General features: G+C 43.1%; 1 protein-coding gene across 4 annotated transcripts in view; it reads right to left on the bottom strand.

Moving 5' to 3' along the window:
- The window catches only part of LOC108699891 (collagen alpha-1(I) chain), a 97706-nt gene extending 91714 nt beyond the window's left edge, over nt 1-5992 (bottom strand). For 3 of the 4 annotated variants that reach the window (XM_041575316.1, XM_041575318.1, XM_041575317.1), the window contains exon 1: nt 5544-5992. In XM_041575316.1, coding sequence (XP_041431250.1) covers nt 5544-5682 — 139 coding nt within the window. In that variant the 5' untranslated portion in view covers nt 5683-5992. The remainder of the gene's footprint in view (nt 1-5543) is intronic. The other variant, XM_018232552.2, reaches the window with a different exon arrangement.
- Between the last annotated feature and the right edge of the window lie 6978 nt (nt 5993-12970).

The raw sequence follows: 12970 nt of genomic DNA, 5'->3' as shown, positions 1-12970 counted from the left end.
GGATGTTTTGCAAAAAAATCTGTTGTGTGCATGCGTAGAACATTTCATTGATGTTAGTGGAGCAAAGTACACACCATGGTTGCAGTGGCTTCAGAAGAGGTTTTGCGCATAGGCATGATGTAATTTCCACTCATGCTACTTCCTGTGATGTCACAAATCCGGAAATTTTCGGCAGCCCCTAGTCATTTCTGTTGATAGGTCTGCTACTAGGACTACCTAACCTCTGGCCATCCAGGAAGAGTTCTGCAGTGGGTCAAGTGCCTATGGAAATTGTGTAGCTAAAGGTCAGCCCTCAATAACGTGATTTACACAAATTGAAAAAATACTTGTTTTGGGCGGATAGGAAAAACCTCATAAACCCATACACATCATTTTTAGCTCTAAACATCCCAAATGCGTGTGGGTGGGAACAATCCTCCTCTGGTTTGATAGCAAATATGAAACTTTGAGGCACATGACTAATGACCCAAAGCACGTGCCACTGCAGAGTTGGGGTACCAGCAGGGACTCTATGGCTGAACAGTTATTTTGGGTAGGTGAGTGAGGGTTAGGGGTCTGTATTAATGAACATTACGCAAGATTCTTTTGGATAAGAAAATAGTTTTAAATAAATACCAAAAGCCCAAAATAAGTCACTATTGGAAATTGATTATGGGAGACAAAACAATATCAATGAATGCAGAGAAGACAAGGATCGGGTGAGAAACAAATATGACAAAAAGTTCCAAATGCTTCAAGTAAAAATTGCTTAAAAGCAAACTACAGATTTATGAGTCAACTAGACATTAAGTTAGCTAGAACATACATGATTGTTGCTGTGAGCCCGCCCTTCCTCCCTTCCCCTCTGCTGTCAGCCCAGCTCTCATTCATTCACTCATTTACTCACTCAGCCACTCATTCACTCACTCAGTCACTCACTCAGTCACTCATTAACTCATTCATTCAGTCACTCATTCACTCACTCAGTCACTCACTCACTCATTCACTCACTTTTTCAGTCACTCACTCACTCATTCAATCACTCACTCACTCATTCACTCACTCAGTCACTGAGTCACTCATTCACTCACTCATTCAATCACTCATTCATTCACTCACTCAGTCATCACTCATTCACTCACTCAGTCACTCATTCAGTCACTCATTCAGTCACTCATTCACTCACTCATTCACTCACTCAGTCACTCATTCACTCAGTCAGTCACTCATTCACACAGTCACTCAGTAAGTCACTCAGTCACTCATTCAGTCACTCAATCATTCACTCACTTATTCAGTCACTCACTCGCCAGAAAGTCCATGGGAAAGTAAAGGTGAGGCAGTTGCTGCTGTGAGTGCCGTGAAATACAGGAGCTCAACAAAAGCAGTCCCTGTATAACTGTGGTTCAGCTCCCTCCTTTCTTCTCGCATTCCCAGCTCTCTGCCATGTTCCCAGCAATTGTGTCACTGCCCAGCAATTGTCCCGCTGCCCAACAGTCCCGCTATCTGTGAGCTGTCCTGTTTTTACTCACACAGCCCGCAGTCCCGGAGCGCTACTTACCGCAGTACCGCAACGCCGTTATTATCCAGCTCCTTGCCTCCAGTCTGACAGCCAAGCCCGACGTCACAAATCTCATCATGCGAGATTGAGGCATCAGCACTACTTGTAACTGTGGTGATACTCCTCTGCTGTCAGCTCGGCTCTCTTTTCCCCTCTGCTGTCAGCCCAGCCAGTGCACTTCCCACGCCAGGCCCCAGGTTGCGGTCTACCAGGAACATGACGGGGATCTACTGGTAGACCGCGATCGACGTCCTGGGAACCCCTGCCATAGACGGTCCGTGGGGCACATGCGCAGTAGCGCAATCCCACGGACACAGAGACTGGACGCAGAGACACTTGGACTTTATTATATAGGATAGGATTGGATAGGCTGTTAGGGATGGCCCAAACACAGGCAGATAAGCCGCTGACGTAGTATAAAGGGGGGGGGGGGCTATCCTCAGACACCACCATGAAAATCCTAAAAATTAAAGATTGTGGATTTTATCCATTATATTCTGGACCTATCTAGTATAGGTCAATCTAAAAACTCAAAATAAAGTCTGTTTATAAGCAACAGGTGACAGCAGGTGTGATCTAACTCCGAAACATGGGAAGCCCCTGCCAGAACTGCTCTTCACTGATGTATTTTTGGGGCCCTGGAACTTTCTGCTGCAAAACTGACAGGGAATTTGCCCACTTTAGAATAAGGACCAGAGTAAACAAAGAGTCTCAAACAAAACGCGACTACTTATGCCAATTACACCCGTTTTCTATCACTTTAAACCCTGTAGCATCCTTAAGCATAACTTAAAAAATCACTTTATTTTATTATACCGGTTTGCGAACAGAGCAAAAAGAGCCGCCGCCGCGACCACCAAACTACCGCGTGTTGCTGCCCGCTTGTGATTGTGTAACAATGAAGCCACTCCGACCTCACGCGTCACTCCCCCCCCTTCAAAGGCGGCTACTGTACGTGTCGCATCACTGCGCTTTTATACGCATGGCAGTGACGCCGTAGTCTCGCGAGATGAGCCAAGGAGCTGGACGTTAACGGCGTTGCGGTAAGTTCCAGCAGCGATCCGGCACTGTGGGCTGTATTAAGTAAATTAGCAGCTCTCACATCTGAATCCCTGGAGTCTATAGTTGAACGTCCCATCACACCCGGTGCTGACTCTCCCTCGGTTCTACATTCGCCAGTCTTTACACGTACGTCTATGTGCTGCGCGCTCATTGGCTGGGAGCGTACGGCGTGCTCATTGGCTACATATATGCAGCATATGCGCAGTTGGGAGGTATGCGCCAGAGACGGTCCGTGGGGCACATGCGCAGTAGCGCATTTCCACGGACACAGGGACGGACTGGACGCAGAGACACTTGGATTTTATTATATAGGATAACAACCTAAGTGGGGTGAAATATGGGGGCACTGTATAAAAGACAGACCATTAAGCCGGTGGTACTACCATAAGCATCTCAGATGTATTTAAGGAACATTGTTAGCCAAGCATAATAGAATTTCCACATGTTTCCAATAACGAAGGCCACACAGATAACTAGAAAAATAAATACAACAGAAATCTAATTCGGACACATGGAGTTACTAAATACGCAGACAGAAATTTGGCAGGGAAATGTTTACATCATGAAAAAGTGAGGTTTCCCCCCTCATGTCCTGCTGCGGGCACTGATTTTGGGCTTGGGATTGAGAGAATGAAATATGAAATTGATAATATTATGAATCCACAGCTTGTAACACATGGGCAACGAATGAAATTTCAGGGGACTCGCACATGACCCCTAACCAGAAGAGACATTTGGTGGATTTGCTAAGCTGGGAGCAGAAGGGCTAATCTAACTGGCATTCAGAGATAGAGGGCTGGTACTGAACCTTAGGTAACTGGTAAATACTTTAAGAGATGCCAGGTTCCTTGCTGTGGTTTGTATGGTTGCAACATGGCTGGTATTTTACCAGCCTAGTCGGTAAAACACCTGCCAAGGCCGGGCCTGTATTACAAATTTACCTGCAATGTAGATGGAAATTTACCTTTTTTTCGGTCTTCTGGCAATTGCGCAACGTGGCTCTGCCCCTTTTGCGTCACAGCTCCGTCCCTTTTTTGCATCACAGTCCACCCCTTTGTTCCCGCCTCCACCACTGCATAGTCATTTTTTTTTTAAAAGGTGGCAACCCTAGTGGTTTGCCAAAAAGCATTGACGTTGCTTGACTAGGGCCCCAAGAGAGAGGGGGCTATAACAAAAAAACATGTATGTCTGGGATTGTGGGTGTCTCGGGAGGTTGTGTTTTTGGTCAGCTAAAGCATTTATTACTTGCTCTTCCAGTAACTCACACAAGGCTTGCTTTATCTCACCCATCTTCCACCCAAACTATCAACAAACAGCATGGTAGCTCCCTCCCATGTGAATAAATACAAATATACAGAAAAGGAATGTTCTAGGCACACAATAAGCTATACCCTCACACTGTACTGTCTAAGGGAATACAAATATACAGAGAAGGAATGTTCTAGGCACACAATAAGCTATACCCTCACACTGTACTGTCTAAGGGAATCAATATGGCACCTCCCTCCTCCCATGTGTATAAATACAAATATACACAGAAGGAATGATCTGGGCACACAATAAGCTATACCCTCATAATGTACTGTCTAAAGGAATCAATATGGCACCTCCCTCCTCCCATATGTATAATGTATAAATACAAATATACAGAGACTGCGGTTCAGTCTACAAGGTGCATTGAAATTAAATTTAAGTAGACCTGTAAAAAGTGGGTTAACTTTGTGGCAACCCTAATTATGACCTCCAGAGAACTGTGAGCAAAAATGTGACATTATTTCACGAACAGAGCACAATCCAAAAGTAGTTGGTGAGACACCATGGGACAAGGCACTTTATGAAGTGGTTAATGACTTTGCGGTGGATATACTTTTAGACTGCAACTCTGTGAATTTGGGCGAGTGCCCGGTGCCTGGTGCTTGGGTAAGCACGTAATGTCCTGGTGCGCAATCGAATCAAAATAAATGACATGGAAACTCACACACTCAAGGGAAACCTACCTTGCTGCGAGCGGGCAGAATTATGAGGCACAATCAACATTGCCTGGCAACCACCAGAACATTCTCCCTCCCCCCCAAACTAAGCGCGGAAATTCAATTCTAAAGCAATAGACCCACATACTGTATTGTTTTAAAACTGTAGAACTACAACTCCTTTAGGCAGTTAAGGAATGCTGGGAAGTTCAGTTGCAGTTGGAATGACTGTTACTCTACATGCACACCTTACCTGCCCTAGAACTCTTGCCAGCTGTGTTCATCAAATAGAACATCTACACATTGTCATCTGCTGGTGGTATGTGGTGCTGCAGGAAAACACAACCAAAGGGTCTCGGAACTTAAATGGAAAAGAGGCAGGGGAGGACCCCTAGAGTGTTGTCTGATTATATTTAACCCCCAAAGAATTATAGCAACGAATAGTGTATAGTGGTTGTGACTTGTGTCTCCAGGATCTGGGAACCCCAAGATCCCTGATTTCTACAGGAACCTGACAATCCCTTCTTGGGATCAGGGGCTAATACAGTTCAGTATATGAGCAGCAAATGCAATATTCACTCCAGTGAATTCAAACCTTCCATATATCACCCTGGCACTGCCAACCCCAATCTTCCAATCAATAACACAAAATGACAGATGAGCACCCCCCTCCACCCCAGCATTCTTCGACGACACACATAAGTTTAACGAGAATATGTGATGGAATGTGGTATTATAAGGGTAAGCTCACTGGCCAATTCCGAATGTGCCACTCAGTTTCCCAACAGTAACATTGTAACAAAGACCTGCTGGTGCCTCTATGTACTCCTGTAAAAAAAAAACATACCCCTGTAACAGAGAACATACCTGCTGGGTCTGACCACAACATTAAATCACAAGTCAGGGGTAAGAAGATGATACAGAAAATTATTCTCTCCCCTGATAACTCCAGTCTGGTGCTGGGCACTTACCTGGCATCTGACCAGAGCCAGTCTCCAGGGTGTCCTCCTGATCCACAGCAGCTCCATAGAACAGCAGCATGGCAAGCAGTAATGCCCACCGGTGCCCTTGTGTCCAGACAGCAGCAACACTCAGCCCACCTCTCTTCATGTCTTGTATTAAACTTCATCCAGCCCTGAGCCTTCCCCTCCGGGATCAATAGCTTCCCTGCACACAGAGTTCCTATATACACACCATGCAGTCACTTACCCCTCCCTGATATACACTGCAGCTACATACTCCTCCCCTCTATACACTGCAACCTCTCCTTTTTCCCAACTTAACACTGTAGCCTCTCCTACCCCTCACCATCACTATACACTACAATGTCCACAACTCTTACACACACTCTCCTACCCCTTCTTACTATACACTGCAGCCACACCATAATCCTCCCTACTATACAAGGCTGACTCCCTGCTCCCGCTGATATACACTGCAGCCCCACCTACCTGCTGTACTATACTCTTCAGCCTGCCCTACTCCTCCCTACTATAAACTACAGCCTCCCTTACCCCTCTCTACTATACCATACAGCCTCCTCTACCCCTCTCTACTATACACTTCAGCCTCCCCTACCCATCTCTACTATACCCTGTAGGCTTCGGTACCGCTCTCTACTATACCCTGCATGCTTCCCTACCCCTCTCTACTATACAATACAGCCTCCCTTACCCTTCTCTACTATACCCAACGGCCTCCTCTACCCCTCTCTACCATACACTACAGTCTCCCCTACCCCTCTTTACTATACACTACAGTCTCCCCTACCCCTCTCTATTATACCTTGCAGTTTCCTCTACCCCTCTCTTCTATTCACTACAGCCTCCCTTACCACTCTCTACTATACCCTACAGCCTCCTCTACCCCTCTCTACTGTACACTACAGCCTCCTCTACCCCTCTCTACTATAAACTACAGTCTTCCCTACCCCTCTCTGCTATACCCTGCAGGCTCCCCTACCCCTCTCTACTATACACTTCAGCCTCCCCTACCCATCTCTACAATACACTGCAGACTTCCCTACCCATCTCTACTATTCACTAAAGTCTGCTTTACCCCTCTTTACTATTCACTACAGCCTCCTCTACCCCTCTCTACTATACCCTACATCCTCCTCTACCCGTCTCTACTACATACTACAGCCTCCCCTACACCTCTCTACTATACACTACAGTCTCCCCTACCTCTCTACTATACACTACAGTCTCCCCTACCAATCTACTATACCCTACAGCCTCCTCTACCCCTCTCTACTATATACTACAGCCTCCCCTACCCCTCTCGACTATACACTACAACCTCCCTTACCCTTCTCTACTATACCCTACAGCCTCCTCTACCCCTCCCTACTATACCATGCAGCCTCCCCTACCCCTCTCTACTAAACACTACAGCATCCCTTACCCTTCTCTACTATACACTACAGCCTCTCCTACCCCTCTCTACTATAAACTATAGCCTCCCCTAGCCCTCTCTTCTATAAACTATAGTATATCCTACCCCTGTCTACAATACCCTGCAGGCCCCCCTACCCCTCTCTACTATACATTACATTCTCCCCTACCCCTCTCTACTATACCCTACAGGCTCATCTACCCCTCTCTACTATACACTACAACCTCCCTTACCCTTCTCTACTATACACTACAGCCTCTCCTACCCCTCTCTACTATAAACTATAGTATATCCTACCCCTGTCTACAATACCCTGCAGGCCCCCCTACCCCTCTCTACTATACATTACATTCTCCCCTACCCCTCTCTACTATACCCTACAGGCTCATCTACCCCTCTCTACTATACACTACAACCTCCCTTACCCTTCTCTACTATACCCTATAGCCTCCTCTACCCTACTGATCTCTACTATACAATAGAGCCCCCTTTACCCTTCTCTACTATACACTACAGCCTCCGCTGCCCCTCTCTACTATACACTCCATCCTCCCCTACCCCTCTCTACTATACCCTGCAGGCTCCCTGCTTTGCACTTCAGCACCTCAGCTTTTCCTATCGGTAAAATATCGGAGACAGTTTCCATACAAGTTACTGAGCAGAGCAGCCGCCTCCCCAGCCCCCTGAACCCCCAGGACTCCATTTACTGCCCCCTCATCTTCACCCCAAGGCTCTCTGAGGAAATCACAACTCTTAACAGCCTGGTACCTTTTCCTGCCCGGTCATTTGGCCAATCAGTGTGCGACGCTCTTCTGTAACCCTATCCACCACTGCACAGATCACAATCGCGCCTGCACTGACTGAGGAGAGTTTCGCATTGCCTCATGGGAAGGAGCAGACCCTAAATGCCCGATGTATTGCTGGTGAGCTGGAGAGTAGAACCCGCAGGTTCGCCTGTGTGACCGGACTTGTGTGAGAAACCTTAGTGTGTGTGTGTCCATCCAAATCACAACAGAACAATGTTTTATTTGCCAAGTTTTTATTCAGATTTAAGGACCTTTTTATTTTTTCTTCTTACAAAATGGGTAAAATCAGAACCAATCCCAATTCAATGTCTGGGCCCATAAACACATTTCAGGCAGAACATTGAATTTCATGAAAATTTTTGTTTTGCGTGTTGACGGTTTCAATTATTTTGTCCAAATTTCCAACACGGTGAGTGAAAAAAAAATTTTCCTTCTCTTTTTTTTCTTAGTTTTTCATAGAAAGTTTCGCAACAAATTTTTATCAAATATAAATTAAAAACAAAATAAAGAAACCAACGGATTTTTACGTTGTATCAAAAGAGTACGAAGAGATGATTAGCATCATTCATGCAAAGTTGTGTTTTTTTGTGACAATTCTTAATTTTATAAATAATTTAATATGTAGATATTTTCACATGCAAACATTAATTATGCAAGGTAGAGCCAAACTTCTCTGTTTCAGGATGCAAACAATTAAGTGGAGGCAAATTTTTGTGTCAATTTTGTGTATATGTCGGTGGTGTGGTGACTATGGATTGGGTTTACGGTGTGGAAGTGGGGGCTGTAACTAAAACAAAATTCTCTACAAACTGAAAACAAAATGGATACTTTAGTGGCCATGCCAGGCAATGCAAAGCACAGTTGTTTAAGGCAGCGCTGAGGCTGAGTATCTCTTAAGCCTCCCTCCTTTTCCCCAGAAAACCTTTAAAACTAAACCCATTGGAATAAAACATAAATCAGCAGTGGCCATTTAGCTCCGAAGGATAACAAGAGTGAGAGAGAGGTCAAACCCGGCCCATCACTGTGGCCTCTTGGTTCCTTACTTCTCCCAAAAGGCAAATGTCACCAAATGGAAGGAACATGAATACTCCAACACAGCAAACTCGTTTTCGTTTAAGGTCCTGAAGAAGGAACTAAGGGTACAGCTTCACAAGCAGTTTTATTCATGCCCCACCCTCCCCTCAAAAAAAGTCCCAAAGCCAAACTTCACCCAGATAAAGCTTAATGTGGCGCAAACCATTTATTTATTTATTTATTTATTTTAAAAAAATGGCCAATGCGTTTCAAATTTAACAGCCGCTTTTGTTGCCAAACTGAAAAAATTCAGTCTCAACCAGGTTCAAATGAAATATACTGGTGCAAAAAGAGGAAAGAAAGGGCAAGTAGATTTAGTATGCCGACAATCCATAACTTTATGCATCAGGGATACGTTACCCTGGGACATGCCAATCAGTTCAATGCCAAAGCATCTCTTTAAAAGGATACTGTCATGGGGAAACATGTTTTTTTTCAAAACGCATCAGTAAATAGTACTGCTCCAGCCGAATTCTGAACTGAAATTCAATTCTCAAAACAGCAAACAGAATTTTTTATATTCAATTTTGAAATCTGAAATGGGGCTAGACATATTGTCAGTTTCCCAGCTGTCCCAATCATGTGACTTGTGCCTGCACTTTAGGATGGAACTACTTTCTGTCAGGCTGTTATTTCTCCTACTTAATGTAACTGAATCAGTCTCAGTGGGACTTGGCTTTTACTATTGAGTGTTGTTCTTAGATCTACCAGGCAGCTGTTATCTTGTGTTAGGGAGCTGCTATCTGGCTACCTTTTTTTTTGGTTTTTTTAAAAACATGTTTTCCCATGACAGTATCCATTCTTCTACAGGTATTGGTATGCATTTCTATCACAGTCACTGTTCTTTTCCTCTTTTTTTTCCAGCCATGTTCAAAACCCTTTGTGCAGTCCCTTGACTTTTACAGCCAATGAGGTCTAAGGTTTAGTATGCTAGCAATCCAAAAATAGATTTGCATAGCATCAGACATCAGTTAACCTGAGACATGCCAACTAGTACAATGGCAGAGCATCTCTTTAGTTAATCAAGGAACTTCTATGAGGCTAAAGTAGATCCCCTCCATGCATTTCAACCACTGTTGTCTTTCTTTTCCTTTTTTTTTTTTTCTTTGTTTTATATTTCTCAGAGTTCGAACCCCGTGTTCGAAACCTTTTCTACTGTCCCTTGACTTATACAGCTGAAGAGATTCTGCCTACATGTTTTGAGACATCGTAATACAATCAGCAAGCATGCTTTTAACACAGTCTAAACAAGAGTTGCATGACCCCCCAATCATGTAAAACAGACTTTTACAGCCCAAGAGGGAGAGGAAGAACCAGGTGTGCATGTATGTAGGCAGAGTAATTCCCCATATTAAAATAACAAAAACTAGGTCCACACAGGGTGAATGAAAATTCCATGCTTCTTGCACATATCATTGTTTGTTTTTCTGTAAATAGTTTTTTTTTTATACATTTTACTTTTTTTTCTTTAAAACGTGGAAGTTGTGCCTCTTCATTTTAAGGGAAAAACCATAGAAAACATTTGGTCGCGTTTATCCTGAAGCCGTGGAACGGGAGGGTCCAGCAGATAAAGCTTATATAGAAAGTGTATATAGAAAGGGTGCTGAGTTCTTAGCTCCTCTTGTTCCTCGTTGCATAGCCCCTAAAGGGAGAGTACCAATCTTTCTGAATGCGGAGGCATTGACTGGGGGAAAAGGGAGCACAGGGCTTTGAAGTATAGATCCCCTCACAACTAGATATCAAGAGTTCATGATGGCCCTGAAACAACCTAATTGTCTTTGCTCCTCTGATCTACTGTATGATTATATATAATGGGTGTTAAAGAGAGAGATAGGACAATCTCCCCTTCACTTTTATAGACATACCCTTAACATTTTTTTTTTTGGTACAAAAATCCACACATTTTTGTATTAAATCTAAGACTCTCAAATAAACCTTCGTCCAACCAAATAATTCCATACAGTAGACAATTATAAATTAAAAAAAATAAATAAGCATGCATACAACCCTAGGCTTAGGGTATGGGTTAGGTTTACGATGAAATGCTTGGCAGCTTCTTTTCACAAATGAATGATGTATCTGAAAATGTACAAAGACAACTGGGTACTTAAATATAGATTATTCTTTGTTATAATAAGATTGGTGTTTTTTCCAAGACAACTAATATGATATTTTTGTGTGTGCATTTCCAAAGGGCAATTTCTTTGTAGAAAAGTGTGCATATATAGAGAGAGAGAGAGAGAGAGAGAGAGAGAGAGAGAGAGAGAGAGAGAGAGAGAGAGAGAGAGAGACGGCAAGAAGACAGGCTAATGTCACCCTCACAGAACAGTATTAAAGATTAAAAAAAAGAGCCCAGGAGTAACTATGAACAAAGCAAAGATTTGTTTCAATATGGCTGATACAATCCAAAACTCATGCAACTCTGCCTTGTTTATAGAAGGATAATGAGACTTGTATGATAGACGCTGAGCCACCAAGCATGATTAAATGAAAAACATCATTAAAATTATTCATATAAAATGAAATCCTTTTGCATGCCTATGTGCTACCCCAAGTCAAAGCACTGGGGGGGGGGGGTGTCCTCTGTAGCTCTAAAGAGAACTATAAAATATGAAGAACGTGTCAAGCATACTCTATAATATGTACAGGTCAACTTTACCAATGTCAAACCAGGTACCAAGAAAAAGTGCAATGTACCAGGTTCAACTTGCTCCAGTCTTAATGATCTCTCATGACCGGTGATCAGATTATGACATACAATTGTGGGTATGGATTGCCTTCTTATTGTGTTGTATGGGAAAAAAGAGTTTCTTGTATAGAGAGATTCCAGTGAAAGAACAATGGACGTTAGGCCAACCACAACGCCCATCTTAAATTTAAGTGGGAACGAGATTGTCGATATCATCATTCTAGATGGTCAAAAGGATCGCCCCGTTGGACTAAGTACATTACAACTCGGCTACTTAAATAAGTAACACAGTGTGCTGACTAGGCCCATGTCAACTTGGTTTTGATCGCCATACATAGTTGCTTTTTATTTATGAAACTCTAATATATAATTAATAATCCTGTAGTTTTTAAATAGAGTTCTATGACAATATAAAACATGGACTATTAACAGTTATAGAATAAATATGTGACAATGCATATGGAATATGTAGCATATCACATAGCCACTTATGGAGTTAGATGAGTAAAGCTCTCATGGTTTCCAAGGGACATAAAACTGGAGATGGCTTTAAAAAAACAAAGCTTCCTCTCCATTTACAAGAGCTTTGCTCTTTAAACAAACTGCGGTCTCCGAAATATAGGCACTTAGCAGTGAAATGAGACAGAAGCCATGCTGGAAAAAGAGGAGCGAAATTTGCAGACTGCACACTGATCCTTGCAAGGATCCTTCTTATATCAGTTCTCTATAAATTTCAAAGCCAAACCAAAGGAGCATGCACTCAACAATTGTGCTTGGAGTGACAGCCTACCTATCAGACACTATTATGATCCCTCTGCCGAAGCCAATACCGCTTCTGATCATTCACTTAAAAGAAAAATATACATTGTCTCTTGCCAAACCAAAGGCCTCTACTCACCCCACAAATATAAAAAACATTGTGCTGAAATACATTAGGTTGTATGGACATTACAGCAGCAGGCACCAAACCTTCCGCTACTGCTATGGCAACACTCTATAATGAATCAATGGAAGATGTAGGTAACCATGACCACATCAACCATGAAAGGTACTTGAGAAATCCCCTCTCAAGCCCAACAGAGTAAAATGGTCAGGGCTATAGCAGTCACCTACAGTAGGTTCTACTGCAGGCAATGATGTCTTTGGAAAATCAGCTTTTGCCCTTAAAATAGTTTTTTTACCCTAAAAGTATATTTTAAGTCATTATATGCACTGTAAAGAATAAATGCAACACTCCTGCTATATCATCATGCTTACCATAAATCATTATCACGTTGTGCTTGATATGAAGATTATATGCTACATATTCATGTACGAGATGTTCATAGTCATGGAGTGCCTTATTGCCATGGGACAGGTGTACTGCCCAAGCTCTTCTGAAATAAATATGTGTAATAGGAGTACCCTGGGCTTGTAGAAATTGGCACAGTCT

This window comes from Xenopus laevis, chromosome 8S (genome assembly GCF_017654675.1).
Source record: "Xenopus laevis strain J_2021 chromosome 8S, Xenopus_laevis_v10.1, whole genome shotgun sequence".
Lineage (NCBI taxonomy): Eukaryota > Metazoa > Chordata > Amphibia > Anura > Pipidae > Xenopus > Xenopus laevis.
Note: the sequence above shows the minus strand (reverse complement) of the source record. Positions and strands in the feature narration are given on the sequence as shown.